The sequence below is a fragment of the Gymnoscopelus braueri genome (genome assembly GCF_963280865.1).
Source record: "Gymnoscopelus braueri genome assembly, chromosome: 9".
NCBI lineage: Eukaryota > Metazoa > Chordata > Actinopteri > Myctophiformes > Myctophidae > Gymnoscopelus > Gymnoscopelus braueri.
The window spans coordinates 35,657,470-35,683,968 of NC_137610.1; the positions used below are offsets into that span (position 1 = coordinate 35,657,470).

The 26,499-nt window shown below is 45.0% G+C and overlaps 1 protein-coding gene across 7 annotated transcripts in view; it reads left to right on the forward strand.

Moving 5' to 3' along the window:
- ppfibp2b (PPFIA binding protein 2b) overlaps window positions 1-26,499 on the forward strand; it is an 87,440-nt gene that overhangs the window by 15,088 nt on the left and 45,853 nt on the right. For 5 of the 7 annotated variants that reach the window (XM_080438592.1, XM_080438594.1, XM_080438597.1 and 2 more), the window contains exons 2-4: window positions 5,489-5,593; window positions 17,929-18,134; window positions 25,706-25,816. In XM_080438592.1, the coding sequence (XP_080294718.1) occupies window positions 5,512-5,593; window positions 17,929-18,134; window positions 25,706-25,816 (399 nt within the window). In that variant the 5' untranslated portion in view covers window positions 5,489-5,511. The remainder of the gene's footprint in view (window positions 1-5,488; window positions 5,594-17,928; window positions 18,135-25,705; window positions 25,817-26,499) is intronic. The other 2 variants (XM_080438596.1, XM_080438599.1) reach the window with 1 other exon arrangement.

Genomic DNA, 26,499 nt, shown 5'->3' on the forward strand with positions numbered 1-26,499 from the left:
ATCACAACCACCCACAATGGTCAGGCTAGATGAGATACCTGTAAGATGGGTAGGTGACACGTTCTCTAATGTAAGAAAGGGCACCCCCCCTCCCACTTTCAAGCTTACAAACCTCCACAATTTAGAAGAAGAAATTAGCTAAATTACCAGGGCACAATAGCAAATGTAGAAACCAGAGAAGAAAATAAATGTACCCGTCAAACAAATGTTAGACACTTAATAACGTTGCTATCGGGTGGAAACCTTGTATGTCCAAAACTGTTATACTTTTCAGGAAATACAAGAAAGATCCTCTGTTATTATTTAGTCACAAGCTCTTGTCAATACTTTTCATTTCACAAATATTTCCCTTTGAAAATGTTCGGAGCTCTACAAGCTCACAACACGCTGCGATGCAAGCTTGTAGATAGGCTAGTTTCACTATATTTGCACGACATTGTCATACATCAAAGTAGGGCATTAATTTACAAAAAAAACATAAAAGTTCAAATAAGGGGATGCAAGGTTTCTGCCCGACAACATATTTCTTACATACTGTATGAGAGGAACACACAATACGCTGGATAAGAGTCCACACACTGGGACACACTAAATCATGATTTCACAAACCTTGCTTTGTATAATTAAAATCATATAAACAAAAGACAAAAGTGTGCATGAAGTTACAAAGGTTTTCCCATGACAACAGTGATAGATGATATCCACTGCGGTTTCTGCTCCTCTCAGGGATTTATTTGCTTAGCAGCCATAGCTGAATATAGCAAATAAACAGCTGCATGCCAGTGTTTTTGAGAAATGTAGGTGCTGCCTGGAGAAGGAGTAAAAGGAATGTTAGAAATTCTGGTGGTAACCACCCAGTGTCAGTTGTAGACATCTGCTCTGGTTGTTACTTGATGTATTTCACGTACACACCTTTCTGTAGCCTTCCACACACATCTTCAATTAAAAGCTACAATGTGGAACTTATTTTACTGAATAAAAAGTTATTTAACCAATCTGTATGGTAGAGTATGTTAATACAACTTTATTTAGAAAGCTTGACCCTGGTGCCGGGTGAAGCTCATAAATGCAATATCTCCCCAGGCCAAGCGGGAACCGTCTCTTGTATGAGCGGTAGAAATTTGGTCTCTAATGCGTGAGACCCAGGTTTAAATCCTGGGCCAGGCAGGACATAAAAGATATATGAATTGCAGCTTTGAAACAAGGAGACGTTGTGCAGCTTCACTTTATGCTCCACAAAGTCATGTCATCACTCATGGACGTTAGTTGAAAGAAACCTGTTTTTCTGCTGTAGATTTCTCTTATAAGTAGTGTGGTTCTTTGTGAATCAAGATTATTAAGAAATTACAAGACAAAAACTACAGTATGTAGTTTATCTGCCAGAATGTATCCGCTAATCATTCACTAGAACGAGAAGTAGGACTCAAATTTCTCTCATCTGTTTAAATAAAACAACATGCAGTGAATATACCATAACAACATTTAGGGCTGTTTTGCTCATTATTTCAACCATGATAACATACTCTTCCTTCCGGTAAATTTACCTGATGAAGGTCTGAGGACCAAAACATTGTTTCTTTCACACACACACACACACACACACACACACACACACACACACACACACACACACACACACACACACACACACACACACACACACACACACACACACACACACACAGAGACACAGACACAGACAATACGAATGATCCTCTTTGCTTTTCTGTTTCAGTTCATATAACATGGCAATAATCTCTTAATAAGGATAATCAGGATCTGAACATACGGTACTAGTACACACACACACTCACTCACACACACCCACACACGCACACGCACACGCACACGCACACGCACACGCACACGCACACGCACACGCACACACAGGCTTTGTTGTCCTAGTGCTGCTGAACAGAGTTAGTCTGTCATAGTTCATGAATGGTGCCATCATCACCTCTGTCTCTACAAGCGCCATGGACACACTGAAAATGAACAATATGATATAGATTTATACACACACAGCTGTGCACACACTTTTAAGAGGCCAGAGGTGCTCTAATGTAAGAAAGGCCACCCCCCCCCCCCCCCCTGGAGCCCTACAAGCTCATAACACGCTGTGATGCGACCTGTTGTTAGCTTGTAGATAGGCTAGTTTCACTATATTTGCACGACATTGTCATACGTCAAAGTAGGACATTAATTTACTAAAAACAGATACAAGTTTTCTGCCTGACAACGACAACATATTACTTACAAAAATGGATGTAATGAGTAACAGATAAGCCCCAAGAAGTTTGACTGATTAACATAAACACATTAAAAAAGACCTATCAACAGACTCAAGGTGCACATTTTTGAGCAAGACTTGCAAAGGATGGTGCTAGGCATGTCCTAAAACCAGACTTATCAGGAGGGAAAACATGGGAACCTGTGCCAACAAAACAACCTGTAGTCTAGCCTTTGTATTGAATGACAGCAGGGCAGAGAGCAGCTGGTTTGGTTCAGCAAAAGAGAAATAAACAAGAGAAATTATGTAAGCATAAAAAAGGCCACTTTCTCCTATGAAGGCAATCAGGCAGGTGCTCAGGCACTGGTTGCTCCCCCCCCCCCCCCCACACACACACAATCCATGCATATGGATGACTAACAGGCACACTCAAGCACACATACAGTATACTGTACTTTCACACACACACGCACGCACGCACACACGCAATATGCATACGGCATAGGCAATGGCATACACCATATTCACAGATGCAGCAGCATAATAACTGCAGTTAAATATGCATTTCGTCTCTTAGTTGCAGATTTCCACTGTTGGCCTTACTGGTGAGTTTGTGTAGTGAAATTAGAGTTAATGTGGATGAGCATGAGGCTGCTCTATAGGGTGCCTGTTTGCCCGGGCAGCAGTAGATTACATCACAGCCTTCCCGCTTGATGTCAGTGCTGATTTCTATTGGTCTGTAAGTCAGGATGACAGATGAACGAGCGCCTCGGAGGACAGATGACAGAAAAGGGACGAGTGCTTGCAACTGGAGGGTGATGGAGAACACAGCAAAAACCTCAGTGTTAATGTAACTCAGAGAGTGTGTGCAAATGTAACCAAATGGACCCGTGAACGGGTACAATGTCAGAGTTACAAACTGATAAATGAACAGTGATGGGGTCGCAAAGCTGGAAGAAGGGAGATGGAAGACTAGCCAGAGGCAGCGATGACAGGGAAAGTAGGATGACAGAGATGACACACAAAGAAGAACAATCTTGCTCTAAGGAACATCTACCAGTTTGCATGTTACAGCAGTATGCATGTGTCTACGGGACGGTGCATGTGTTTTTGCTCCTTTTATTAGAACATGAATGTAAGAATGGATTGGGAAGTCTCCACATGCAAGAGGGTGCAGTTACTGCAGTATGTGTACGCATTGTATGTCCCTTTAAGCCCTTTGCTCCCTATAGCCTTCTAGACACATAATTCTGGCCTGACGAGCGGCCGGGGAGCCGGAGGTAAATGCAGTGAAAATGTCACTTAACAATACAGCTGATGTTGTGATTTCGGTTGACCAACCCTGTGGTCCCTTAAGAGTCTCCATCTAACTAAGGGTGGTGAGTGATGTTTCAGTTGAGTCGCGTGCGCGGAGAACACGATGACACCAGGCAGTATCACACGACAAGCTCTGAAGTTTAATGCACACATAGAGAATATATACAGTATTGGACAGTGGACACATGACGTGACCAGAAGATATGGAACAAGGACAAGAACAGAATGGTTAGGAATAGAACATGCATCTTGTATCATTGTGCAAAGACGTCGGTCTAATAAAGTAGTTGATGGTCATCGTATCATGGGTATCAACTATGCTTATGTGATTCACCACATGTGTGTACTGGGTCAAGCAGATAAAGGTCATAATTCATGACAGCTGATGACACATGTTGGAGCCAATTATATGAATTATGTCACTGTTTACACACTGCATTTGATTCTTAAGTTAACATTAAGTTAACTCTCACACTGGAGCAAATGAAAACCCCAAAAGGGTCACTAGGATTCTTACATTTCACAGTGATGTGTGAAAGATAAAATCTTCATCATTACATTATTTATAGATAACTGCACAAAGCAAATGTTTATTGTTGATGGTCATGACGTGTGTGTGTGTGTGTGTGCGCGTGTGTGCGCGTGCGCGGTCTTGCAGAGTTTCTTTCTGCATGGTCTACAATGCCACTGTCCATGAAACGTTCATGTGAGTCCACATGACTTGATAAGGATTCTGTTTTTATGTAATTGTAGCATACTTACTGAGCATCTCTAGAAGAGAATATTACATTATGGGTCACTTGCAGGAGAGGCCCTCACTCAGTTTTTCCTTGCTCAAACCCAATACCTGCTTTTTCCAAGTCATGGATTTAGTTACGTCATAAAAGCCTCTTTGTTTTCTGGTAATAAAAACCCCAAATCCCCCTAAAAGTTTCCAAAGCATGCCTTCTTTTAGAAATACCCCAATTTTTTTTTGCATGTGATTACATCGAGAAATCCGTAAGAAAAGCACAGCCACGCTAATAAGATGAATCATCATTGAATTAGTGTTGGTGTCTAGCATCGACACGCTAACCGTTGCTTCATCTGTCATCACTCAACAGGATGTGACTGTGTTCAGAGCGTGATGCTTGTGTGTCACCAGCCCTAAACAACTCCCATGCCCAAGGACGTTTCCCAAACTATCACTTATAGAAATCCTTACAGATAACTTCATACTGTGAGATTCTCTCCATATCATGATCAAATTAGCTGTGAATTTGAACACGCACACATGAGACGCGTGTGTGTGCGTGTAAATGGTAAATGGTGCATTTATATAGCGCTTTTATCCAAATCGCTTTACATTGATTGTGCCATTAACCCATTCACACACACATTCATACACCGATGGCGGAAGGAAACCATGCAAGGCACCAACCTGCTCATCGGGAGCAATTAGGGGTTCAGCGTCTTGCTCAAGGACACTTCGACACTAACTCTGGGGGAGCGCCCGGGATCGAACTGGGAACCTTGCGGTTTTCCAGTTCACTCTACCCGGCCACTCTACCCCTGAGCCTGTGTGTGTGTGTGTGTGTGTGTGTGTGTGTGTGTGTGTGTGTGTGTGTGTGTGTGTGTGTGTGTGTGTGTGTGTGTGTGTGTGTGTGTGTGTGTGTGTGTGTGTGTGTGTGTGTGTGTGTGTGTGTGTGTGTGTGTGTGTGTGTGTGTGCTGATCAAATTAGCTGTTAATTTGAACATGATATAGAGAAAATCTCACAGTGGGATACTGTAGCTAGTGTTAGCACTTCAATCAAACCCCGGGCCAAGTGAGTGCTCATGCAAAGCAAAATGTCAGCGAGAGTTTCTCTTTTTTTGTGGTTGAGAATGTGTAATTATTCAATTTGTGGCATCAAGGCTTTGTTGATTGTCTCAATATGTCCAATTTGTCTTTCCTCTTCACAGAACATTGAAAGGTCTCAGGTCTGATGCTGCCATCAATTGTCATGGAAACTGATGCCAGTCACATGTTGGAGGCTGCCCTCGAGCAGATGGATGACATTATAGCAGGTAAGAACAGGCCTCAAACCCAGATCCTTGACATAGTATCTGTCCCTGGGCCTATGCAAAGCAACCCCATTAGATGTTTTTCAACAATACAGTTTTCTGTTGTTACTGTAAGCAGCATTTGTGTACAGGAATCACACAGTTTGTTGGTCCCAGGGACAAACAAGGGCAACCTAGTGGTGTGCATAGTTTTAATGATTTTATTATGAAGCATTTGCAGGTAAACATACAGGGCATTCAACTCAACATAGGTCCATCCTTTTTTCTTTTTAAACATACATAAATCAAAAACGACACAAGATCAACCCAATCACACACAATAGCACAATACAGAATTTGTTCAAGTAATTAAAAATGCAAATGCTTCTTAGAAGGGAATATAAGTAAAAACTCAGGGTTACGGATGTAACCCCGGTTTCTTTAGAATTCGGAGTAACATACTCACTATGGGATATCACCGCCCCCTGGCGTTGATGCAGAGCTACATACCATAAACTCCCGGGCCATTCATTGGCTGAGAAGGGTATGTCACGTGTCCGGTAGACCGGAAGAGGTATAAAACCTCTTGCGTGACGTGGCTCATCCTCTTTAACACGCTTCCTGCATGCAGATGCACACAAACAGGGGTGTTAGGTGAGTATGTTACTCCGAATTCTAAAGAAACCGGGGTTACATCCGTAACCCTGAGTTTCTTGTCAATTCTCCGTAACATACTCACTATGGGATACATAAACCCCCCTGGGGCTTATAGCCATACCGAATCTCAGGTCCGCACGCCCCCTAGCCATAAGGCCCCGTCCCCCTGGACGTGACCTTCGGCCTCACGGGCGCCCCAGCCCTCCGGGCCGGGGTGCGGTATCTAATTGAAAGAAAAGGACCCTGACAGACCAAGTCTGCCTATTCATCTAATGAACAGACACAAGTCTGACCCATAAGTGAAAACAAGGAACAGGGCCTCCTCCCCTGGAAACCTACCAACGGTGGTTCCGAGGGGACTCAAGAGAAGGAAGGTAGAGAAGGGAACAAAGGCGGGTTACACAAAAGACCTGCCTAACCTCCCCCACCCTAACTAGAGACAGCCGCTATGCCCAGTACAGCGTGCGCCACTGACGCCGCTGCCACATCCAGGCTGTAGAAAGCCGCAAAAGTCGATGGAGACGACCAGTTTGCGGCCGCGCACACCTCCTGGACCGACATTTCCCTGGAGAGGGCCCAGGAAGTAGCCACGCCTCTAGTAGAGTGAGCCTTCAGTCCTTCTGGAACTGGAGCGCCACTACTGACGTAGGCCAGCCTAAATGGCATCCACACTCCATCTAGAAAGCGTCGCCTTAGTCACTGCCTTCCTCCGACCATCTGGGCCGAAGGAGACAAAAAGTTGCGACGACGACCGGCCGACCGCCGTCCTCTGGCAGTAGAGCTTCAACGCCCTCACTGGGCAGAGACAGTGCAGCCGCCTATCCTCTGCCGAAGCGAAAGGAGGCGGATGAAAAACTATCAGCTCAACCGGTGTCTGGGTCACCATTCCGTTCTTGGGAACAAACGCCATGTTGGGCTTAACCAAACCCTGCTGTCGTCTCCCAAGAACCTCATGCACTCCGAACTTACTGAGAGCGCATGTATGTCGCTGACCCGTGTAGCTGTAGTGAAAACAACCACAAGAACCGTTTCGAGACTAACGATCTCCAGATCCATAGAGTGAAAAGGCTCGAACGGTGGGAGGCAAAGCGCCCCCAGCACCACCGCCAGGTCCCAGGCCGGGAACAGAGGCCTAGAGACCGGCCTGGCCCGCCTGGCACCGTTCATAAAACTACGCACCAGCGGATGTCGGCCAACCGTCATGTCATCGAAACCCACGTGACAAGCGGAAATGGCCGCCTGGTACACCTTAACCGTCGAGAAAACCAGACCCTGGTTCAATTTGTCCTGCAAGAACCTGAGGATGCTGCGTACCGAGGCCCGGAAGGCCTCAACCGGCGGTGACTGACCCAGACACCATGACACGAACAGGTTCCACCTGTCGTCGTACGCAGACCTCGTGGAAAGGGCCCTCGCCCCCTGGATGGTAGCTACCACCTCAGGGGGCAGGCCATAAGAAGTCAAGGTCTCCCCCTCACGGGCCAAGCCCACCGGTCTAGGTCCTGAGGTTGCTTGTGGAAAATTCCGACCCCTGCCTGCCGTAGCAGATCTCTGATCGGGGGGAGGGCCCAGGGCTCGTTGTAGAGGAGAGGATTATTCCTAACCTCCATGCGCCCCACGCCAGTGCCACCAGTGGCACTGACAGTCCGTGGAGTCTGACAAGTTGAGAGGACCAACTCCCGTGACGGGAATGCATAAAGCAGTTCAGTCGGCCAACCTGGCCCAGATCTGGCTTGTTATCTCCGGAGGAGAGGCCAATCTGCGTACCAAAAAACGCCCCTGGACAACAGAGTCGCTCCACTGTTCAGGAGGCCCGGTACCTGTGAGGCTCTGGTTGACGTAAGGCGCGCGTCGCACCACAGCGTCAGATCGCCAGCTAGCCTGTCCAACACTGGAGAGGCCAGGCCTCCCTGCTTTTTGGCATAGCACACGGTCGTGGTGTCGTCGGTTCCGATCAGGACATGACAACCTCAGGTGGACGGGGCTCCAAGAGCCCACATCCACCTCCGGGGAAAAAAGGTCACACGTGGGGCTTGTCCAAACGAAACAGGTGTAAGGCCGAAGTCATGAGACCCGTCGCCTGCACGCATAGCCTGTATGTGACTTGTCGCCTCACGCGAGAAGACCCTAGGCCGAAACGCTGTCTATCCCGCCCGGGACAGACGCGCCGTGAGCCTGGTCTAGCCCAGCGAGACCCCCTATGAAGGTGGTCTGCTGAGACGGGACCAAGACGCTCGACGGACGGTGACGGTGAAAAACCCCTCGACGTCAAGTGGGGAAACGGCCACGTCTGTGTGCCGTGCCACCTCCTGACTGTGGTGGATAGAAAGGAACGTGGAAATAAGCATTGAAACAATGCTGGTCCACCCATCTCCTTAACGCACCGTCCGCAGAGAGGGTCATACACCAGTACAACCACAGTGTGTTGTTGTTGATCAGGGGAGCTGACCAGTACAACCACAGTGTGTCACTGCTGTACTGAAAAAACCCCTACACACACAGTGTACCACTGAAGTACCGGGATAGTAAAACAGTTCCGGACTGCAAACTCTCCAACAAGCTGCCTCAGCAAGCGAGTCAGGAGGGGCTCTGATGTCACCCAGTGCGGACAACGCACACGTTTCCAACTGGACCGGTGATGTCGCCACGCGATCCAGCGGACCCGCACATGCGGGGCCGTTAGAGACCGTGGAAGGGTAGCGGTGGAAGGTGGCCACCGTGGTGTTGCTTTAGCGGGGCTGGCTATGCGCTGCACCAAAAAACAACACTGCAATGTGTCGTTGTCAGTGAGGCCAGTTAGCCGCCAATCGAAGCAACAGTAGCCTGACTGGAGGTTCTGCAAACCTAGCAGCTAACAAGCTAGTCAAGGCTAAATCACCATGGGCCAAGAAACGTTGAGATCCGTTTCCAAGGGAACCGGTTCTTTGTGTGTGCGTTGCCATGGGGACCAAAGACGCTACTACTGGTGCTAGCAGCGCTAACCCTGTGTGCGTTGCCATGGGGACCAGCGACGCTGCCACTGCCGCCAGCGGTGCTAACCCTGAGGTGACCGCTCGAGGCAGTAGAGGTACTAACGGTCCGTTAGGACCCGGCGGGGTCACGTGACCGGTCACGGGGACCTTGCCTGACGTCAGCATCCGGTTTGTCCGCCAGCGCAGCCTGTCTGTTTCCATGGAAACCAACGGCGCTGTCACCCTGACAAACGGGGCCGTCCGAAGTAAGCCTACCTTGGCCGTCGCCCTCTCGTCTGAGCCCAAAGGCTCCGGACGGAGCGTCGACAAAGTCGTCCTCCCCTTAGGGAGTGCTTTGTCGCTCGTTAGTGGCGAACGAGGCCTGTAGTCCGTGAGGCGGTACGGCAAAGGGGGCATCTGTCCCTCCAAAATGGCGGAGACAGAGGTCCGCTCTTTGACCCAAGTATTTATTGAGACCCTTCAGATTCAGAATGGGTCGTACCCCCCCCCCCCTTCTTTTCCACCAGAAAATATTACGAATAGAAAACCAGTTGGTTCCGATTCATAGATAGTTCTCTGACTATGTTACTCTGAATTCTAAGGAAACCGGGGTTACAACGTAACCTCGCGTTTCTTGACAAATTCTTCGTAACATACTCACTATGGAGAGAGAGTGAACCCCCTCTCTCAGAGACATGGTTGCCTTACCCTCTGCATGAGAGGAACAACACCGTGTCCGACATAGGAGATTATATGCATAAGAGCCCGTGGAAAACACACCAGTACAACCACAATGTGTTGTTGCGGATCAGGGGAGTTGATCAGTACAATCACAGTGTGTCACTGCTGTACTGAAAAAACCCTGTACACACACAGTGTAACGCTGATGTACTGGGATAGTAACAGAAGTATCGGAAGTAATTCTTTAATAGCGCCCAAGCTCAAGAGGAAGGAGACTTCCTCCCTCAGAGTATTGGCTGCTGGACCCCTTGCACGGGAAAACAATACTTTTTCTGTCACGGGGGATTTTGTGGAGAAATGCAGCCTGAAAACCTTCAGTATTGTGAGCAATACCTAAGCATTCGGCTTGCAAACCTCCCTTGCTTCACACACCGAGCGAGCGGGTTGGACGTGACGTCATCGGCCGCTCGGAGAGTGGGAGCGTTGCCATGGGGACCAGTGACGCTGCCACTGCCGCCGGCGGTGCTTGTGTGGCCCTCGTTTAGTAGCGCCGGTAAGCCCTGGCCAACGGAGGACTCGGAGGAGTCACGTGATTGGCCACGGGAAAAACCCCGGCGTCAGAATTAAGCCCATAGATATATACAGTGAAAACTATATATATATGAGTAATCCTACCTTGGCCGTCGCCAGAGTGTAGAAAAAAGAGTAACGTCACGCTTTGCTCTCGCCGCAAAGCGGGCCTCTATGGGCTATAGTTCCAACATTGGAACTATCTCATTGACGTAGACAGAGCACTTCCGCCTTCCATTCTCACAATGGGATCGACGCTACTGTCATTACTCTCTCCCTAACTTACTCTGGCCGCCGCCATCTTGTCTGGGCCCAAAGGCTCTGCACGGAGTGTCGACAAACCTCTAGGAGGTGCTTTGTCGCCCTCCAGCGGCGAACGTGAGGCGGTACGGCCAAGGGGTCATGTCTGACCGAAGTACTTCCGGTTCACAGTGGTGCGTGGGCACTTCCTGTGGGACGGAAGCCCGTGAGGCGACAAAACCTTCCTCCCCGTAAGGGATGCTTTGTCGCTCGTTAAAGGCGAACGTGGCCTGCAAATCATGAGGCGGTACGGCCAAGGGGTCATGTCTGACCGAAGTACATCCGGTTCACAGTGGTGCGTGGGCACTTCCTGTGGGACGGAAGCCTGTGAGGCGACAAAACCTTCCTCCCCGTAGGGGATGCTTTGTCGCTCGTTAAAGGCGAACGTGGCCTGCAAATCATGAGGCGGTACGGCCAAGGGGTCATGTCTGACCGAAGTACTTCCGGTTCACAGTGGTGCGTGGGCACCTCCTGTGGGACGGAAGGCAAAAACCGGCGTGACCCCATTCCACTGGCGCATTTGCGCCCTCTGGCGGACAGGGGTGATGTGGGTTTTTATATTACCTTCATATGATGTTATCCAACAATGTCTAGAACATCGGAACTCGGGTGTTCTAGACAGTGTGGGCTTATGTAATCGAGAACGTTGATACATTACATGCACGGATATCATCCCATCAATGTCTGGGATACCGGAGTTCGGGCATCACAGACATTGTGGACTTATACACAGAGAGCATTGGAGCAGAGAAGCCCGCTGCTCTTTCAGATGTTATCCAACAATGTCTAGAACACTGGGACTCGGGTGTTCTAGACAGTGTGGGCTTATGTAATTGAGAACGTTGATACATTTACATTACATGCACAGATATTAGCCCATCAATGTCTGGGATACCGGAGTTCGGGCATCACAGACATTATGGGCTTATATACAGAGAGCATTGGAGCAGAGAAGCCCGCGGTAGGGGACTCCACTGCTCCGCTGCACTCAAGCCACGTGAAAGAACGAGATCGTTTGTAACATGTAACACATTTATTTCTTTGGCAGAAAAAAAATTGTACTTTTAAACACACATTCGTTTTCATTAAACATGGCCTTCTGGCAGTCGAGGGGCCGTCCATCTTGTCCATCGAGTAAGGTCTTCAGAAGCCCCCGAGGTTTGCTCGATACACAGAGTGAGAAGGCTAACAAGCTGGTGTTATCCTAGCGAGGCAAGCTAGGCTAGGACAACGCTGTTAATAACCTGTTGCATGGGTGTTAAGCCAACAAAACACTGCCTGACTAAGGCGACGTTAACCTAGCGAAGCAGCTAACGTAGCTAGTCTGGGCTAACTCACTCACGAGCTTCTGCCTCGTTCTCCCCTCGCCTATGCCGCCGTCGCCGTCGCCCCTTCGTTGTCTCCTGGCGACGCACCGCTGGCCCGGTACGCTTGCTGTGGCAGCGGAGTAGACGGCTGGGAAGAGGGGGAGGAAGTGCCGCTAGGTAGTTGCACCCGGGTGGTTCTCCCAGACACGGTGCTAGCGGCTGCTGCAGTGCTGCGTAGCACGGCTTGTGTAGCAGCCTGGAGGTGCTGCGAGCGGGGGCTAACGCCGCTCGCAGCCGGGACTGCCGGAGGGCCCATTGTGGACTGTGAGCGCACGTGGTGGGCCCCACCACCCACGTTCCCTGGGCCGTGTTGCTGGATCCGCGACGACCGGGGACGAGACGTCGCTGCCTCCCGCAGCCAGGGCGCTGCCCTGGCTAAGCGGCTATCGAGGTGCAGCGTGGAGAACAGCGCAGTCCTCGCAGCGTCCCGGTGCATCTTGGAAATGCCCCGGCCCCGTAGAGACCGAGGCACGAGATGCAGAAACCACGAGGGTCATCCCCGGCGAGCATCAAGCGGCAGAGCAGCAATACGCAGGGACGTGGAACCTCCATCCCGAGCTAACCTGTTAGCTCTCAACCGCAAGGCTAAGAGCGCGGAAAACTCAAAGGAGGAAAACTTGCTTTAGCAGTAAAAGAAAGAAAGAGAAGATAGCCGCGGGAGCGGAAATAATAAAACTTTTTTTTTTTTTAATAGGAGGAAAACCCGTTGGTTAGTACAAGTACCACCGAGTGGGCTAAAGCTGGTTTCTGTCCTGATCAAAGTTACGTTTGTTATTATTAAGGTATGTCTTGAGCTGTTGCATCTGCCATGCAGAGAAGCGAAAGAGGATGAGCCACGTCACGCAAGAGGTTTTATACCTCTTCCGGTCTACCGGACACGTGACATACCCTTCTCAGCCAATGAATGGCCCGGGAGTTTATGGTATGTAGCTCTGCATCAACGCCAGGGGGCGGTGATATCCCATAGTGAGTATGTTACGGAGAATTGACAAGAAACATAGTTTTTTTTAAACGTTCGGTTTATTACATTTTTAGTTTTTTTACATACTCACAGGTCATATAGGCATGTACTGAAACAAATAAACCAACCAAAGAAATTAAACAAGTCACACACAAAAACACGATACAAATACAATAGAAAAAGAGGAGAGAAAAAAGAATACAGAGACCAAATGAAAACAACCCAAAATAGGTCTGCATTGTTGAGCCATGTGGGATTATCAACAACCTTGCCCTTTGACCACCAAATTGCACCATATGTCAGATATTGACATGAACAGGTTCATGGCCATTTCTTATTTGATATCATACAGTGTATTGAGACCTGATTTGATATCACATAGTTTATTGATCCATTGCAAACAGTCACATTCATACATACTGCACGTACATGTGTACGTACAGACAGACAGCCTCAATATACCCATGTTGCTGTTTCCCGAGACCAAGAGGTTGGGAGAATGCATGCTGTATACGCTGTATACAACACAGCTGTTTTGTAAAATAAGTAGGCCTACAAGAGTAATGAGAGGTCTAAACCTTTATGCATGTACCTACATGAGTTCAAGTCCTGACAGTGATGACATGTAAGCATCATTGGGGTGATGTTAAGGTTAAAGTTTCTAGTACTGAGTGTTAGTGTTAGAAAAGGAGAAATTGTTGTTATGTTCTCACTAGGATTGTAATGTTCTCACTAGCATGACAATGCTGTGTGTGTGTGTGTGTGTGTGTGTGTGTGTGTGTGTGTGTGTGTGTGTGTGTGTGTGTGTGTGTGTGTGTGTGTGTGTGTGTGTGTGTGTGTGTGTGTGTGTGTGTGTGTGTGTGTGTGTGTGTGTGTGTGTGTGTGTGTGTGTGTGTGTGTGTGTGTGTGTGTGTTAAATGACTAATTACCAAATTAGTGCCAAGTGTAAAACACAGAGGGTGGGGTTAGAGCTGTGTGTGTGCACATGTCTGTGGCTGTGCTTGCTTCATGGGATCTTGCTTCCTGCCGGCAACGAAAGACATTGCCAAAACGATTTAACTAACAGGGGGCAAATGCTTAATGTGGCCTGCCAACGAATGCATGTGTGACAGAATTCTTGTGTGAAAATGCCAGTTACTGAGTGAAAGCGAACAGCAGGCGGGCAACTCTCCAATTAGACAGCGAAGGGAGATAGACAGGGCAGGATGCAGTAGTGAAACCAAGGGCTGCCTCATAAACAGTGACACATTGATTTGATCACTCACACTTGAATGTACGTGTGCAGCTGTCTTCTCTAATGCTCTGTTAGCTGCTGCTGTTGGCAAAAAAAAAAAAAAAAAAAACATGACCTCATCAAGGTCACCGAATATGCCTCTCAATGACCACAAATAGAACTGCATTAAAAATCCCATTAGTGATATGATCAGCCAATCATTAACAAGGAAATTAGAACCATTTATCTGCAGTGCGTTGACATGGCAGTCAGATTGCATTCCAGAATGAAGTGCTGGGTTCAACATGTTATGAGAGCAATATCGAAAGCACTTTGAGTGGCAATGTCTTTGATGTAACCCTTGTTCTTGTTTGGTTTAAAATGGTGCTGCCATCTACTGGTTGCAGGCGGACCATCTCTGAGTAAGAGCAATCAATTAAATGTACAGCATACCAGAATATTCTGTACTTAGTTTAATAATTTTATAATTTAAATGGAAAATAATTACATATTTGAATGAATATTTTAGTTTTTCTCAACTCAGTACCTTCTGAATCTAAAGAAGGTGATATGAAATGAATCAGCTGTTTTTTTATTTTTCTTTCTTTCCATGAGAAAATGTAATTTACTGTATAGGAGATACATTTCTTCTGGGCTGTGCTGAAGTTAAATCGGCATGAATTAACTAATGCTACATTTGGATGCTGTTAATCACTACTAAACTCTGAGAATAATCTCTGAGAACAAAATTGGCTGAATGTGAGCTGACATTGATTCTGTTAACAGATCTCGGTAAGACTTCTTTATGAAGCCCATGTCTAATAATAATCATTATGAACATGCATACGATGCATTATAATCTGCTTGTAACCCTGTATAATGATAATTATAACTAAGCACTCATACTGCTTTATAACAATAATAACACAGGCAAAAGTATTTTATGACCTACAAGGTCAATAATATATTATAATAGTTGTATAACACTCTATATTATACACTATACTATAAGTTATAAGCACTCATAAGTTCTCATAATGCTTTATAACTATAATCATAACACATTATAAAGCATTTTATAATTGCTTTATATGGCCAAGTATCATAATACTACATAATTTCTGGTCACTCACTGACTTCTTTTGGCCAGGATCATAGTGTGTTATAATTACCACAGTTGTAATGCATGTAGTAATTTATAATTATAATTATAATGCATTACAGTGTGATTATAAGTCAGTGTCAGTGTGGTCATTAGGTGCTTTAAATAAAGTATAATCAATAATAATAATAATATGAATAATAAAATGTAATAGCATTAAAACTATGCAAATGCATCCAATGGCCACTTGACTTAGACAGTGTTGATAGTGGTACAGTAGTTTGTAGTTACACAGGGTTGATAGTAGTAGTTTGTAGTTAGACAGGGTTGATAGTAGTAGTTTGTAGTTAGACAGGGTTGATAGTAGTAGTTTGTAGTTACACAGGGTTGATAGTAGTGGTTTTTAGTTAGACAGGGTTGATAGTAGTAGTTTGTAGTTAGACAGGGTTGATAGTAGTAGTTTGTAGTTAGACAGGGTTGATAGTAGTAGTTTGTAGTTAGACAGGGTTGATTGTAATGGTTTGTAGTTAGATAGGGTTGATAGTTGTAGTTTGAAGTTTGACAGGGTTGATAGTAGTAGTTTGTAGTCAGACAGGGTTGATAGTAGTAGTTTGTAGTTAGACAGGGTTGATAGTAGTAGTTTGTAGTTAGACAGGGTTGATAGTAGTAGTTTGTAGTGAGACAGGGTTGATAGTAGTAGTTTGTAGTTAGACAGGGTTAATAGTAGTAGTTTGTAGTTAGACAGGGTTGATAGTAGTAGTTTGTAGTTAGACAGGGTTGATAGTAGTAGTTTGTAGTTAGACAGGGTTAATAGTAGTAGTTTGTAGTTAGACAGGGTTAATAGTAGTAGTTTGCAGTTAGACAGGGTTGATAGTAGTAGTTTGTAGTTAGACAGGGTTGATAGTAGTAGTTTGTAGTTAGACAGGGTTAATAGTAGTAGCTTGTAGTTAGACATGGTTGATAGTAGTAGTTTGTAGTTAGACAGGGTTGATAGTAGTAGTTTGTAGTTAGGCAGGGTTAATAGTAGTAGTTTGTAGTTAGACAGGGTTGATAGTAGTAGTTTGTAGTTAGACAGGGTTGATAGTAGTAGTTTGTAGTAGTTAGACAGGGTTGATAGTAGTAGTTTGTAGTTAGACAGGGTTGATAGTAGTAGTTTGTAGTAGTTAGACAGGGTTGATAGTAGTAGTTTGTAGTTAGACAGGGTTGATAGTAGTAGTTTGTAGTTAGACAGGGTTGATAGTAGTAGTTTGTAGTTAGACAGGGTTGATAGTAGTAGTTAGACAGGGTTGATAGTAGTAGTTTGTAGTTAGACAGGGTTGATAGTAGTAGTTAGACAGGGTTGATAGTAGTAGTTTGTAGTTAGACAGGGTTGATAGTAGTAGTTTGTAGTTAGACAGGGTCAGTAGTTTGTAGGGTTGATGGTCCATGCATAAGCCTTTCCTCTCCAAGGCCTCCATGGGCACCAAGGGCTGCCATGGATGGATGGAGAGATAGTCTAAAATGATGGGAGGAGAAGTTCATATTGTGTGTGTTCATATTGTGTACATATCCACTTGCGTGCATCTATGTACACACAATCATGGGTTACTGCTACAGTAAGACATGTGACAATTAATTCTCCATTGGCTTCAGGATAAATCTCTCGCTGTGTTCTGCAGCTGTGCCGGCCTGTTGGCTTACAGGCAGTACGTAGCAGCAAGATTCCACAGAGGAAGAAAATCACATGTTGTTTATATCATGTGCTCTTTTTCATGTACATGAAGGGATTGTTTTGTAAGGCTATTTGGCAGTGTAATGGCTAACTTCATCTAGTGACTAGTCAACACACACACACACACACACACACACACACACACACACACACACACACACACACACACACACACACACACACACACACACACACACACACACACACACACGCATATGTATTTTTATTTCTGTGAATGTGTGTAAGTGCCAGGGAAAGGATCCAGGTGACACATGGACATTTGGAATCATTGAGGAGGATGTATGTCTCTGATTAATTCTGTTTCTCTACAACTGTGGCGCATTAAGTACATACTGTCCTGAAAAATGTACTCTTACAGCTGGAATAGGAGCCTCTTCGCCAATTCTACTGAAAATTATACACGTGGCAGCTAATCCTATCAAGTTTTATGCTGTAAGAGCTGAACCGAAGAAGACTTTATTTTATACATTTAACCACCTAGAACCTATATAGTATCCCAAAGGCAGTTTATTTTACAATACACACACACACACACACACACAAGCCAAAACTTAAGTCTGCCCACTCCTTTTTTCCCTCAATACCAAATCTCTTTGCCGAAAACAGCCGAGCTGTGTGAGCTTGTAGATCAGTTATGTTCGCTGAATGTTTGCCTATGATATGCCCAGAATAGGGACGCTAGGGTTCAAGTGGTTAAGTAATCTCTCTCCTTTCCTCTCCTCCGCCTATGCTCTCGCTCTCTCTCTCTCTGTCTCTCTCTCTCTCTCTCTGTCTCTCTCTCTCTCTCTTGCTCTTTCTCTCTCCCTCTGTCCTCTCTTTCCTCAGGCTCCAAAGCAGCAGCAGCAGAGTTTAACGGCCTGTACGAGCTCGGTTCTCCGATCAGCACGGGTCCCCTACAGGTGCTGCAGCTGGCTGAGGACTTGAAACTAGCCTTGGATCTACACAGCAACCAGGAAGCGAGAGGCAGCCTCAGGTCACAGTTACCTAGAGAAACAGCAGACGCTCTCATAGACTGGCTACTAAGCGGAACTGTGAGTACATACTAGTAGTGTGTGGTAAACACATACAGTAGGTGCCTTGGATTGCAGCAACAGGAAGAGAGAGTCAATTATGGTGCTTACTCAACTACTCAATAGAAACATAGATGGGGTGCCTCAATGTTATTTTGTCCAGTGACCCAACCTGAGAAATGTAAAAAATAGGGGTGGGACGATATGGGTACCTCACGATACGATATATATCACGATATTAGGCCCACGATAACAATATGTATCACGATATTCGACGATGTTCGATATATTGCGATATCACGATATTCGATATATATTGCAAGAAATTTTACCAACGATATATCACGATATCTGAAAATACCGATATATTGCGATATCACGATATATTGCATGAAAATTCACCAACGATATATCACGATAGTCCTTGTATTCAATTCATTAACACATAAAATAGCACCAAACAGTTCAAAATCATCATTACACAAATACAGAGTAGGAAAAACAACGTATCACAAACTTAAAAAAAGAAAAAAAGTATCGCGATATATCGATATATCGATATATCGTCCCACCCCTAGTATAAAACATACATGCTGTTTCACAACATGCTTTAACAGAAGGAGTCTGCCTTGCTACACATTAATTTTTTGGGTGGCACTGAATGCATGTATCAAAATCTAGAGACGACACAATATAATGCACAGTATGTAAAATGGTGTCCAGTGTATGGCGTGCGGATGGAGATCAATTCAAAGTGCAATCATTCACAGAATTAGTTCTGAAACACACACGCTTCTGAAACAGTGATTGATGGATATGAAATATGTTCATGGTTCTTTATTGTCACTTCCATAATAGAAAAATATCATTCTCCCCAGTGCAACATACATGTAAACCACAGACAAGATATCATTAAAAAATCATTAACAGTAAAAGTCATTAGAAATGTTAATTGTTTGGCGTCCTGCAGCCACACCAGGCACAGTTGGCAATGCAATAGACTTTCCACACGCATCTTTAGACTCAACATGCTTTGGATGTTTTGTAAGTGGAGTGGCTCGTATTTGGCGCCGGCGAAATTATCGGCACAAGACATTAAACACTTACTAAGAGCAGCAGCTGTGAGGAGTCACAGAGATGTTTTCAGTGTGGAATATTTTTGTTTATAGTGTGTTGAGGGTTCTTTTCACCGCCCTTTTTTCAAGGTCAGTTATTCATAACAAATTAGCTCAGAGAGGCTGGATTGATCCTTTCATTCAGCAGCTGTGGGGTCAGAACCAAAAGATTTGTGAGTGGTGCTGTTGGGTCGTTTACCACGGTCCTCTTTCACCTGGGACCTGAATCTGAGACATGTTTTACCAGCCCCAGACTCTGTGATTCTCACTAGTGCTATTTTGTGACTTTTGAGATCTAAACTCAAAACTTTGATACAGTAGCATGTTATTGCTGTCAAGCTCACTGAATTGAATGGGAGCGGAACATGTTCAGTTTGACGCGAATCCAACTTACTTTTAGTACAGTAGATGAAATATTAGTGATTGTAAAGTTAGAGCAAGACAAGTTTATTTGAAATTAATACATTTTGAATAGAAATGAACTTGGACACTGACCTAGTGCTTTAGCTTCCATGAGAGGGAGTGTAAATGAGGACAGACTGGGTGAGGTGAAGGGTCAGGGGTAAAGGAGAGGAATTTAGCTGGACTCCTAGACAGCAACTATTCCTGGAGCTGTGGGGTCTTTCTTGACGCGTGTCTGTGAGGTTTAACTCAGACAGGACTTTCTTGGTCTGTGTCCCAGTCTGAGACAAGCCTCTTCATATCTTCCTTCCTTCCTTCCTTCCTTCCTTCCTTCCTTCCTTCCTTCCTTCCTTCCTTCCAATGACTTTAACATATTGGGTGTAGTCTATGAATAAGTGAAACTGGGTCATGGGTGATAGTATTAGTATTGCTGTGAATTCTGTCTATTGGGGGAGGGAGGGAAGGGGACATGCAGAGAGGGTCTGGGATGTGGTCCAGTACTGTAAGTGTTCCTCTGAGACACTATTACAACTCAGATCAACATCCTGGGCTTAACACACACTCTTTCGCTCTCTCTCTCTCTCTCTCTCTCTCTCTCTCTCTTTCTGTCTCTGGCTCTCGCTCTCGCTCTCTATGTCCATTACACCCTATGTCTCTGTTTTCTCTGTGACTCACAACTTCTCTCACTCACTCTCCCTCCCCTGTTTACACTTGGTCTCTCTCTCTCTCTCTCTCTCTCTCTCTCTCTCTCTCTCTCTCTCTCTCTCTCTCTCTCTCTCTCTCTCTCTCTCTCTCTCTCTCTCTCTCTCTCTCTCAGCACACTCCTACTATACCTGTTTGTCTCTCTCCCATGCAGGTATTTGTATTCTCCTGCACCTCTCTAGTACCTCCACTCTCTGCTCACAGCCTCTTTATTATTAAGTATTGTACAATATTTTGTCCACCTCAAGCTCAGGATTAAACTATATTGGAGTATCAAGGTACGTTCAACTGTATTTTAGTGGAATCCTTTCGCAAAGTATTTGTGGTCTGGAAGTGGCTGCTCTCTTAATGGCTTGTCCTTATTTTACTTTTTTTGATGTAATCTGTAACATCCATAATATCTTGGTTTGTTTTTTTTTAAAAGGCAGAAGTTTTGTAATAACTGAATTAGTTTTACTGGATATTAACAGTTTTCCCTGAGCACTGCCACTGAGTTTTACAGCCCACATGTTGAGAGACTTTTGTCTCTCAGTGCATGATACATACTGTATTTACTGTACATGCATTAAAAATGTTAAAGGGGATTTTGCATAATAGATAGATTTATGTTTGGGTTTACCTGCAGACATGAAACAATTATTAGATTCCAATCTATTTTATTTCATTGTTTCTCTGTGGCAAAGTTAAACAACAAAGGGTTTCACAGTACTCTTTTGTTTGTTCATGGGTCAGTTTTTAGTTCGCCATTGGCCTGAAAATTTCACAGTTGATTTATCCATTCGTAACTCTCTGTACAAATGTAACCAAATGGACTCATAAGGGTCCATTTGGTTCATTTAACACCTTCAGAGTTAAATGAACACAGAGGATTTGACTGTGTAAAGACTATTAACAGGGAATGTTGTCCCTGGACCAGAGGAGCTCCTACTCTGCATCAACAGCAGAGGTCTCACATGTTGCACACAGTTCACCACCCAGAACCCCATTCTCCTTCTCTCTCTTTCTTTCTTTCTTTCTTCTTCTCTTTCTTTCTCTTTCTTTCTTTCTCTCTCTCCTGTCCTCCTTTCCGTCTCTTCCCCAACGTCTTGCTCCTAATGTTGTCTTTTCCGCTCTGTTTATTTCTACATTGTGAATGCTACACTACAACATCTTCATTTTTCATTTATTTGGATATGTTCTGACATTTGTCCTTGTTACATAATATACTGTGATGGAGAGGGTGGAGCAGAGAGAGGGGGTGCAAACGCTGGTACGATTCAAGAGAGAGTCAGACACCACCCAGACACTTTCATAACATGTTGTGATCTCATAAATACAACTTAACATCTGTTTCACCTTCGTCCCACTCCTTCTTTGTTATGTCTTATGTTCTCCTTCTTAAACTCTATTTCACTTTTCTACACTGTCAAATCCTTAACTTTGAATTAACATGATGAATTCATTCATGATGGATTTTACTGTGTATACTTGTAATAGAACATTCTCACTTGTTAGAGCGCGCGCGCGCGCACACACACACACACACACACACACACACACACACACACACACACACACACACACACACACACACACACACACACACACACACACACACACACACACACACACACACACACACACACACACACACACACACACCATAATATGAGTGCATGAACCTTACAGCTGTCCCGGGCCTGTCTGTAGAGAAATCATTCACTTGCTCTCATTTCAACACTGCAGACATATAGTTCTCCCAACACAAACATGCATGAAGCACTGTGACCCATGGCATTCCTTTTTGTCTAGTTTCTTCTTTCTTCAAATTTAACATTTCTTGTAAGAAATTACAACTAAACAGAAGTCAGCTAGGAGAACCTGAACACGGCCATGGTCACAGTGTTGTTCTGTAGACAGTTATGCCCTAACTAACACATCTAAGTTGCTCTGTACTAAGTTGCTCTGTTCTACTCAGTCCTTCTTACTAAGTCATTCTGTTCCAAGTCTTGCTCAATGTAGTCTTCCCATCTCCTCTTTTCTCAGTCTTCTCATCTTTTTCACCTTGCCTTTCTGCTCCTGCTCTCTGACACACACACACACACGCGCACACACGCAACACACACACGTGTGCGCGCGTGCACACACACACACACACACACACACACACACACACACACACACACACACACACACACACACACACACACACACACACACACACACACACACACACACACACACACACACACCACTGACCTAGAGAAGCAACATCAAAGATACATGCAATTAGTCAGTGCCCTGTTGGTTACTCTGGGATTACGCACGCACGCACGCACGCACGCACGCACGCACGCACGCACGCACGCACGCACGCACGCACGCACGCACGCACGCACGCACGCACGCACGCACGCACGCACGCACACACACACACACACACACACACACACACACACACACACACACACACACACACACACACACACACACACACACACACACGCGCATGGACAGTCGTACACACACTCATACAGATACAAATGCACGCACGCACACACATGCATACGTACTTGTACACACAGGAAATGTGATAACTGTGTTACAGGCAGGAAGTCAGGAGACCCTTTGAGCACTGCTCATTAACACTGACCTGAGGGCTTTGTCTCTTCATACTTGTCTGTGTGTGTCTCTGTGTCCAATTTAAGGTTTTAGATCAATGATCTGGACATTATTTTACCCAAAAGAATAGAGAGAATGAATGCTTGCGGCAATCTTGGAAAAAAGACATTGAGTAGACAGCCTGTAAGAGAGAGAGTGTGAGAGAAAGAGAGATTATTGTTCAAGCTTTGCAGCTGTTCCTTAGAGCCATTGCCAGGTGCTGGTGTCCACTTAAGACTCAATCCACATGGTTGAGGGTAGAATGGAGAATTACCCTCTATTCTATAGACAAGTTTTTCAGCGTTGCTCTAGGGTGGCGCTATTGCTCCTTTTTGTGTGAGTTGTGCATATAACTTTTGGGTCTAAACTTCCAGGGCATCAGTGGTTCTCAACGTGGTATCTGGGGACCCCCACGATTCCTTGAGGGGGGTACAGGGTGTCCCCAGGCAAATGAGGAGTTTAATGTCACTATGTATTCACTTGAAACAAAAACATTTGTTTAAAAATATTCATAATGGTGACATAATTGTTAGGAGTGACTATACTGGTAAATGGTGCATTTATATGGTAAATGTGTTAGAGTGACTATACTAACTTCTAACAATGTTAAAGTATTACCACCCTTAATCTTTTTTTCACGTACAATTATGACATTATAGACAATTTAATTATATATAAACCAAAACATATTTGAATAACAGCATTCCTGAGACAGCATCATTTGAAATGGGGGTCCATGGCCCAATGAAATTGCATGTGGGGCTATGCTGTATGCTATATGGGGCTGTGCTGTATGCTACGGTGTATTAATTATCAACTAGACAGCCCAGAGAACAAACAACTGTCCAGAACTAAACTGGACCACCCTTTCATCTTCTCTACTAAATTGCACACATACAGTATTGAAGACGACAGTATGTTAGTTATCCTCGTGGGCTTGCGATAGCATAGCAGACAAATTGTGTCACCATTTGAAGTGAAACCATTAGGCTTCTCATTAGCACAAATCCTGTATTCTGGGGCAAACATTTGGTGAAAATAGTTTTCACCAAATAGTTTTGCTTTTGTGCCTTTGGCAGCTTTCACCAATGCTCCGTATTTTTGCAGAATGTTTGCCTATTATGACATTCCCAGAATAGGGACGCCAGGGTTAAAGAGGTTAACCTTTCCACTGACATGCACCGTTGCATATGTGTGTGTGACTGTGTGTGTATAAAAGAAACTGCTGTTGGCAATTTGCCTGTGTGTATGTGTATATGTTTGTGTGTGTGTGCCCACTCGTGTTTAGGTGTGTGTCTGTGTAAATGAACCTGTCAAGAGTTTGACAAATGATTGATTTTGTTATGGAGAAGGGGCCTACAAGATACAGGAAATGGAATTGTGGGTAATGGGTTCCAACCTCCCAATGATCAAGGAAGTTAAGTGAGAGAGAGAGAGATTGAGAGAGAGGCATATGGTTGTTTTCTCTTGTATCTACTACAGGCAGTCATTTAAAGTCTCAGGTCTTTCAGATAGAGATACAGAAAGATGGAGAAAGAAACAGACGGACATAGAGAGAGACCTGGCTTGGTTTGTGTTTACATTGACATTACAGCCTGTTGCCGTTTTGTTCTCGGTGCCCAACTGTGTGTGTGTGTGTGTGTGTGTGTGTGTGTGTGTGTGTGTGTGTGTGTGTGTGTGTGTGTGTGTGTGTGTGTGTGTGTGTGTGTGTGTGTGTGTGTGTGTGTGTGTGTGTGTGTGTGTGTGTGTGTGTGTGTGTGTGTGTGTGTGTGTGTGTGTGTGTGGACACGGGCTGAGATTCAGACACAAGCAGATGACAAATAAAAAAGAACAGCAGCAGGACCTCCCCTCTCTCTCTCTCTTTCTCTCTTTTCTCTCTCCTCTCTCCTGTCTTTCTCTCGCCGGGGGTTTGACCATTTGGCTCTCAGTCAGACAGACTGTCAGCAGCCAGGGAGAGACGAGGGACAAACAACAAAGGGCCAGTGAGCAAGAAAGAGAACAGGAGACGAGACAGGAAGGGAGTGACTGGGGAAAAGAGGAGATGGGAAGACTAGATTGAGCAAGACAAGGACTTGGAACAGAATGACTTAGTAAGACGGACCAAGTAGAACAGAGCAACTTAGAACTTACAGAAAGTCTCCGAACAGAGCAACTTAGAACGAAACGACTTAGAACAGAACGACTTAGACTAGAACAGTACAACTTAGTTAGTACTGAATGACTTTGAATAGAACCACTTGGTACTGAATGACTTTGAATAGAACCACTTGGTACTGAATGACTTTGAATAGAACCACTTGGTACTGAATGACTTTGAATAGAACAACTTAACTTAAAATTTAAAACAGAACGACTCGAGGACTGAGGGAGGGACAAAATAGAGGGAGAGTGAAGCAGGAGACAGCTGGGCAAGGAAGAGAAAGAGCGTGCGGGAGAAACAGAAGAGAGAGAAACAAGTGCTAGTGTGGAAGGAGAGAGGGGGGCACAAAAGGGGAGTTAACCCAGTGAGAAGGCAACGATCTTAGGTCATAAAAACCTCCTACACTCACAGCTGAGAATAGCGCTAACACACATACACACACTTACATTCTTACAGTCTTACAGTTACGCTTACTTGCTGCCAACACTATTGCATGCTAGGATGTCATAGGGTTTTAGTTATACTCTTTTGTTATTCCATCTGTGTGCTGTACTTAACACAGCACGTGCACACATACTGTACACACACTGCAGCATCAGAGAGGACGTAGTGACACAAGACAGAAGAGAGAGGCAGGGCAGCAATGGGCCGGTAGCATGGATTCTCCCATTGACATTTACAAGCACTTCTCCTGGCTGAAAAAGGTGAGACTTTTTTTGCGCTTCTAACTTTTATGATCCTGCTTCTTGTTAGATGTTTCTCCAGCATGATCTGTCGTTTTTACTCTTGGAACATTCCTTGCGGCAAGATGGGCTTCTTGAAGTTGACATTGCTCTCTAGCTTTCTTTATTGATGACATTGTACTGTGTGGATCTGCGTGCGTGCGTGCGTGCGTGCGTGCGTGCGTGCGTGCGTGCGTAGATAGATCTATCTATCTATCTATCTATCTATCTATCTATCTATCTATCTATACACGCACGCACGCGCACACACACAGTATTCTTGGGGGGGGGGTGGTTTAATATAGTAATATCTTGAGTAACATAACTAATTAATTTTGATAACAAGTAACAAGGAGGGTAATAAGTGAAGAATAACTTATACTTCCTGAGTACCTTACTGTACACTGACTGTGACTGAATGGAAACATGGAGAGATGCTTGTGCTTAATCAGGTAAAAGAGTGATGTTTACTGGGAACTGTGTCCTCATGCATCACTGTTCCCGGCAGAGGATGAGTGTTGTTGTCCAGTCCTCTGTGTTATTTTCCGGGTCAAATGTTTTCTTATGTCATTTCCCTTAGTTTAAGAGCTGGGCTGTGTCTCTGATCTGGGCTGAGTCTTATTGTTGTTGTTGTGGTTGGAGGTGATTATGTGTGTGAGTGTGCA